General features: G+C 43.8%; 1 protein-coding gene across 1 annotated transcript in view; it reads right to left on the bottom strand.

The window, feature by feature from the left end:
- The window catches only part of TFAP2D (transcription factor AP-2 delta), a gene marked incomplete at both ends in the record, with an annotated part of 46,460 nt that extends 39,182 nt beyond the window's left edge, over nt 1–7,278 (bottom strand). Inside the window, 3 exons of the mRNA XM_082048745.1 lie at nt 2,221–2,281; nt 5,822–6,319; nt 7,240–7,278. Coding sequence (XP_081904871.1) covers nt 2,221–2,281; nt 5,822–6,319; nt 7,240–7,278 — 598 coding nt within the window. The remainder of the gene's footprint in view (nt 1–2,220; nt 2,282–5,821; nt 6,320–7,239) is intronic.
- Between the last annotated feature and the right edge of the window lie 479 nt (nt 7,279–7,757).

Genomic DNA, 7,757 nt, shown 5'->3' with positions numbered 1-7,757 from the left:
TTTCCTTCCACTATTACATCTAAACATTCAAAAGCAAACTTTTAAAAAATCTGTGTATGTATCAGTGACAAAAATAAAATAAAAAATTGACACGAGATGTTTAAAATATTAGGGAAGCCACTCTAGAGTTAATATATTCTTATTGATGTATTACTAGAAAAGAAGTGTGATTTATTTATATGGGATAGTGTATAGCGCTTAGGTGCAGGATGTTTTGATTACTGCTAACACCTATCGCTTTTTTTGAAGTCGGACAAAATATTTATTATGTATTTTTAATATACATTTGAAACTTATACTCTCGCCTTTGATATCTTCCCTGAATATGCCAAGAGATAGATAGCAGTGCAGTAGCAGTTCAGCACTTAAATCAGGGTAGTGAAAACCTTGCATTTTCATGCTGGATTTCCTTTACTATCAGTCTTTAAATCCTTGAATAATTTGATCGCTTTAAAAAGAGAGAGAGAGGAAGAGAGAGTCTTGACTGCAATCATCTGCACAGGTAATTGGAATCTCCTTAACAGGAGCTACAGAGCTGAATAAACTGGAGTTGAGCTGAGCTGAGCTTTGAGCCACCCTTCAGCTGTGAAAAGAGGACCGCAGTCAAACACTACAGGCACAGATCCCAGCTGATGGGAACTTCGTCTTTCTCTCTTTCAGCTAACGATCTACTCGTCTCGGAGGTCAGCTCTTGGATCAAACCCGAAGGAATCATCCCTCTTCCTAACGATGATTACAAGCCACTGAAATCCGAGAGACAAGGACCCAGGCAGGCACACGCACCCACAGCACCACTTGGGCAAAAGTTTGAGCTGCCGAGGTTCTCCACAACGTCCCACCAGCGCTGCCCAAGAAGGGGCCGGCAGATCTGGAGTGTATCCCCCCCCTAAAAAAATTCCCCACGCCCCCGTCCCCTCCGCCAGCTCTGCCGCACCCCACCCTGCGCCGGCCGTGGGGCCGGGGCCCGCTCGCCCCGGCGAGGCGAGGCCGGAGGTAGCGGCCGAGGGGAGCTGTCCCTTCAGCACCACCGCGCCGCTGCCGCCACCGTCTCTGCCCGCCGAACCCCGGCTCCGGGCGGACGAGCCTTGAGCCCGGCCCCAACCTCGGCCCCGACGCCGGGCCGCCGCCATCCCGGCCCGCCGAGCCCCGGCCCCGGGCGGGCGAGACTTGACCGCGGCCACAGCCCCGGCCCCGGGCCGCCCCTTGCCGCTTCTCCGCCCCGCAAGTCCCGCCCTGCCGAACGCCCGTACAAAGCCTGATCAGAGTCGGTGTGTGTGGTGAGAAAGGATACCCCAAAACCTCCCCTCCTACGGGTATAATCGCGTGTGTGTCTACTCGCGATCTCCACTCACCACAGTCGTGTGTGACTATTGTTTCAGAGTAAAGTTTGTGTGGGGGAGTGACGGCTAAAATCAGCTCTCTAGCACAATAGCATCACAGCGCCTACGATATCTCCTAAATATGTGTTTTTCAGGGTGGATAAAATGAATACGGAAAGGCAATAATGGGACAAGAAACGCACATTCTAAGAGGCTGAGTCGAGAAGTGTCCTCTTTCCGACTGTATTATTCGTTTTGTACTGTGAACGGAAGTATGAGTTTCAGCTTGTGAGAATTGTGTTCCTACGTTAGGCCTTCAGACTACTTTTGTTTCTCATCACGGTGAATGACGATAATAACAACCCTCCCTTCCCGCCTCGAACGCTCAAATGCTGAAGAAATGCGTATTTAACAAGATTTCCAAATCTTTCCTCTAACTTTAACGTTAGATATTTGCACTGACAGATGGTTATCAAATGAAGTGACACTCAAAAGCGAGTTCCACACCGGTCTGTAGCGCTACTGAAACCACATTTCCAAAAATGCTCCTTCCCTTCCCCACGCGAGAACAAACTGCCGATGTAACAGGGAGCACATTTCTCGAACTATCAGGGATCAACTCGGTTAAACGGGGAATGATAAAACAAGTCAAGAAAGCTCTGAATTCAGCGGGAGTAGCCGAGAGCTACCGAGGAACAGATCATTTGTAAAGTGCAAACGGACTGTGAAATGTGAAGTGCTCTAAGCTAGTTTGAACGTACTTCTGTCAAATGTCAAGTTATCACCATTTAGGGAGTAAATCCAAAATACGCTAAACAGTGGGGGAGGGAAAGAGAGAGAGAAACTGAGAGTGTTTTACGTTTACACAAATTGACAGACTCAGGTATTTTTAACCTCTTACCTCTTCTTATCACACCTCCTTGCCCGTTCAGTACAAGTCCACACTGGGCCTCCACTGAGCTCTTAAGTAATGAGGGGGGGGAAGGAAAGAAAGGAAATAAAGAAATCAGATACAGAAACCCACAGAGAGATTACATTACATTCTGCTTTGTTCCAAGACTCACACAGAAGCAATAGTTAAGGTGAACTGGAAAAACACGCTTACTCTCATCGAACTCAAGTGCTCTGTCGAAATCCCACCGCCATACAGCAGCCTGCCCCTACCCCACAGAATGCAGAATAATGATCACACAAATTGACATTTAAATACGAGTTTCTTCTGAACTGGGGAGTTAGATCGGCAGTTAATGGCGGGACAGAGAGACAAGTAAGTACTCTTGAGAGAAGTGTGTTCCCGCACAAAGCTAAAAATTGTTGCATTCGCAAAGGTAAAAATACACTTTTATGTAGTATTTTTGCATGTTTACCTGTATATTTAAATGCAGCTAAATACATATATATGTTTCGTGACACATATACACAGACTTACAAAGTGTGCACAGAAGTAGACAAAGAGCACAAACAACAGACGACCCATTGGGCTTTGCCGGCTACACAGAGTCGTAAGGGTGTTGTAACAATGCGTGTGTCCGCACATAGGTGGGGATGAATATGCATCTCTGTGCACTCATACACAGGCACCCATGTGTGATTGTGGGGTGAAGAACCATCCAAAAAACTGCCTAGGGCTTCTGGTGCACATCCGAAGAGATCTCACGTCTTTATTCTCCTGTTACAAGTCTGATTATTTGGGGATCTTCGCCTCCCTTAATAAATATTTTTATTGGAATGATAAAAGACTTGAAAGGGTTGGGTTTTCTTTGGGTTTTTCCTGATGTTGGGGTTAAAAAACCACACCAAACCAAACCTAAATCTTTGCCCAGTGGAAATGTGTTAAAGACGCATTTTCCTCTACAAACAAACGAGGTATTGGACATGAAAGAGGCCTTTAAGGGTGTTAACCTACTCAACAGCCCGTGAAGAGTTAAGTAAATGCGGAGAGAGTCGGTGCATAATAAAAACCCCACTTTACAAAACAACCTTTACAGTCCTGGCTCTCTCCCCCACTTTCACCATATTGGCGCTGGCCCTGTAAGACCTTCCTTTTCAAGGCTCTTTTTTATATTAAGTGTTCTGCCTTAAAGTGATTATGAAATCAATATGAAAAAAACTTGGCGACTGAGCATAAATTAAAGCGGTGATGGGAAAAGGTGTGACAGTTTTCTTTGTTGCCCATGGAAAATCTTTTTAGGGCACTGAAAGATGCCACTCCAGCTCCAAGACTGTTTGCATCTGTTAGGCTGACTTAAACCGCCCTCGAAACTATTGGACATTCACTTAAAATTCTGTGCAGGGAAAAGTATATTTACATTTGTTGCATTTGAAATGAGGCATATGCTGATGAACGTTTTAAAAAGAAAGACTAAGGAGAAAGGGGAACACTGGTTAGACCACAATTTTGGTTTCAAAGTGTATTTGTACGGTCCTGTTTCTGTTCGCCACCAAAACGCTTCCCTCTAAGCCAAGGTGATATTCGCAAGAATCCAAGTTTGTTCAGAATCAGCTAAATAATAACGACAAATATTAATATTTTCAACTTCTCAAGGATTTTCGATATCTCAGTACACTCCCTCTTGTCTTCGGGAAAAGAGGGAGGAGGAAAAACAAACAGAAGATTAGGAGCAAAAACGCAAGTCTTTTACTTTCGAATAAAGTATGATCGAAAAAATTAATATTTCCCAAATAAGAGCTGTTTATTCTTTTCTTTTTTAACTAAATAAAAAAAGATTATGCCTCTAGCAGCTTAACCAATCTTTTTTTTTTTCTAAAAAGGGGAAACATGTTGTTTGGTCGGATGACATTGCATAAATGACCAGTTGAATGGCACTAAGTCGAAAATTAGATAAACTATGGTGCTTTTTTGCCCGGGACTTAGGCATTGTCTGCTGTCTTGCAAACGTCCCTAATCCCCTCTTTTGAAAAATACAAGGCTTTGTGCCTGCCAAAGAAAAAAAATTTGTACAGATACAAAAAAATCAGCAGCAGACGTGGTTATAAAAAGGAGTAAATAGGTTTTAGTTGGGCTGAGCAGTGAATGGCAGATTTTTTTTTTTTTTTGAGGGGGGTAACATAAGGAGATCCTTGTGAAAAATGTAAACAAAAAATCGCCAGAGAGAATAAAATTATATAGAGAATTTTAATGGAGAAAGCTAGGTTTAAATAGTTAGGGTTTCCTCTTCAGAGATAGAAAAGATAACATCCTTTGTTGTTGGGATGTTGGATTATTTTTCTCCTTAAAAAAAAAATAAAAACGATATAAATGTAAACATTTTTTGTTGTTTTGATTTTAAGGGAAGAAAATAAACCTTCTTAGTTTTACAAACTTCGTGGCTTTTGTTTTTGTTTTTGTTTTTTTTTTCCCCAGCTTTTGCCCGCTACGTATTTTTGGAAAGAACAACATAGCCAGCTTTGTATGAATGGGAGAGAGATTTGGGGGAAAAGTAAGTACAGTAAATACGGTCCTATTTGTCTCTCCCCGCTGACCGGGAAACCTTTAGTTCCTCAGCTCGTCGGGGGAATGAAGGTTTGCTTTTGATTCGGGGGACTTTTCGAAAAGAGTGTTAGATAGAGGCGGGCGTTGTTTGCGATTTTGGAAACAAATTTCATTTAAGCTCAGTTTACCAGAGATGAATTTTTAGTTCAGGAAAAAGGATTTCTAAGTGGATAAAGGTGATGGTTTCATACATAGAAACAGATTTTTTTTGTGTGTGTGTGGGTTCAGATGCCGGTTAGGGGGGAACAGCTGAATGATTAGTCACATAGACAGATAAACTCAGATTTATCTGCTTCTATCTCTTTCCCTGTTAACATCTAGGTCGGATATTGCGAGGGAGTTTATCATACTGAATATTTCTGATGAACGTTTGCTCCCGTTTATTGCTTCCCTGCCACATCTCTCGGAGTTAAACGGAAGGTTTGTCTTTGTTCGCATATCGGAAAGCAGAATTATTTCCTGTCCTGCCTTTTTTCTCTTTTTCTACTCCATCCTTTCCTTAACGCATGTGCCTGCTCTGTCCATGCAAGTTCTTTTAACGGTTCCCTTCGCCGAAAGGAAGGAAAAGTTTAGGAAAAGCAAGAAGGTGGCTTTGCTTCGGTTTACTTTTTGTGTGACTTTGGAGAGGGCTGGCTACACGCACACGCGGACCCGCACGGACACACACGCACCCCGAGATCTCTGGATGAGTCCCACGGTCTCAGCCCTCACAGGGACACAACCCACGCGGGGAAATCAGGAGCGAGGGTTTTTGTTGTTGTTGTTGTTTGGCCAAGAAAGACCACTTTTTTTGTTGTTTTGTTTTAATCCCCTTCCCCCCATTTTTTGTTGCTACTGTTCTGGTGGGGACGAGCTCTAGGATCGGATTTTGGATGAATCTTTCCTCCTTTGTATGAGCTATTCTGAGCAGAAGGAAAATGGGGAGGGTGAGGCGGGGAGTGTGGGGGGGAACCAGTGCAGGGGGGAGGGGAGAAGAAGGTACCTCGAAAGGAGATCGCATGCTATTTACCTGCAAATCGTCTGCTCCCGAGGCTGCAAGCCCGAGGCTTGGTCCTGGCAGGAGTCTTTGATCTGGATGCATCCCATATTGGGATCCATGGCTCATAAGAGACAGGTCGTGGCGGCGATAAGCATCTAAGCACCCCAGCTCTCTCCTCTGCTCGTCCAAGCAAGAGGACTTGAGCGCCCGCGCATTGTGCAGGTTGATAAAATCAGTGGGTTCCCCATGGTGGATCTGCTGGTAATATTGCTGGGAGTGATGGAGAGAGTTCAAGGAGTAAGCGTCGGGGTTGACTGCCGGGTGGCTGTGTTGGAACTCGTAGTGGAAGGACTGGTGGTGCAGTGGGGTGTACTGGTGGTTAGTGGAGAAGTACGGGGAGGCGAACTCGGTGCCCGTGGTAGAGTAAGTGAGAGGAGACGAGGAGGAATAGGCGACGGTCGAGTTGGCCACAGACTCCAGGCATCCAAGCTGCATCAATCGGTAACTGTTTGATCCGTCATGACGTATCTGCAAGGAAGAAGTGAAAAGAAGACCCCAAAACTGGAGGTTTGTCATTGAAAACCCCCGGGTGCGGTTCTTCCAAGCCCGCTGTCCTGCATAGCTTCCCCCCTGCAGAAGCCTCTAAGCTGCCACCCCAACAACAAAAGATCCTTTCCTACCTTGGGCTGGTGCCATAAAGGTCTGTTCAAAAACCCGTAAGCAGCCCAGCCTGCCCTTAATACCGCCAAGCAAAAGGAATCCACGCACTGAAATAAAAAAACAATCTATCTGTCTATCTATCTATCTATCTATCTATCTATCTATCTATCTATCCATCCACCTCTTGATCACAGCTGTAATATCTGGGGCTGACACACACGAAAAAGTCATCAAACAGAGGAAACTACCGAGAATACACACAAGTCCCGTCCCTATGTTACAGCGTTACACATTGAGAAAGCTTTGCCGCCTGCTTGCCTTCCTTTCTTTCTTCCTTCCTTCCCTTTTTTTTTTTTGAACCCCTATTTTTCTTTCTTTTGAAAATAACGAATCAGATCCAAAATTCCACACCCCCCCCTCCTTTCCCTGCGTTTTGAAAGAAAAGCAGAGTCCTGCTTTTTAGTGAGAACTCCCCATTCCTGGCGAGCTGGTGGTGATTTCTCTCCACTTCATTATATTATTAGGGGTATTATTCTGATTTTCGTTCTGGCAACGGTTTTAACGTGGTAATGAGTTGCCCTTTCTGGCGACAGATGTCATAACGAATTTTCTCTCTATACTTCTTTAAGTTATCTCTGAAGCCGGATTATAATTAAATGTAACGGTCCAATATGGATTAAAAAAAAAATGGAAACAACCACACAGGCACATACACACATATGCACATACACGCACACACACATCCACACACACGCGCGCACACACACACACTCACACACACAAAATACCTCTGCATCGTGGACGAGACCTGGAAAGGTAGTTGACATTTTTTGGTTCTCCGAAAAAAAAAAAAAAGAAAAAGAAAAAAAGAGAGAGAAAAGTACTCGGGATAAAATTCGCCTCTCCAAATTAAAAAAAAAAAAAAAAAAAAAAAGACAACAAAAATAACAAAGAAAAAAGAAAAAAAAAGAAAAAATTGAAAAATCCAAAGTTCATGTATTTCCCCAATTTTTTTTTTTTAGAAAAAAATCACTACAGACAGAGAGAATTTGCAATGTATCTGCATAGATCAGATCTCTCGCTTTTCCATGCACCTCCTTAAAAACCTGTAGGAACAAAATTTTCCCTCTGCACAAAAGCTGCTCCCTGGATCAGATTTTGTACTTGCTGGGTATTTCTTTGGCTGATGTCGTAGGTCCCTTGGTAATATAGAAGTTTTGAAAATTAAGCATCAGCACTGAGAACTGGGAGGACAATAGATAGAGGAGCTTCATCCCAGGAGACAAGGAATAAATATTGTATCTTC

The sequence above is a fragment of the Streptopelia decaocto genome, assembly GCF_964273445.1.
Source record: "Streptopelia decaocto genome assembly, chromosome: 3".
NCBI classification, from domain to species: Eukaryota; Metazoa; Chordata; class Aves; order Columbiformes; family Columbidae; genus Streptopelia; species Streptopelia decaocto.
The sequence above is the reverse complement of the archived record's forward strand: the minus strand, read 5'-3'. Positions and strand labels throughout refer to the sequence as shown.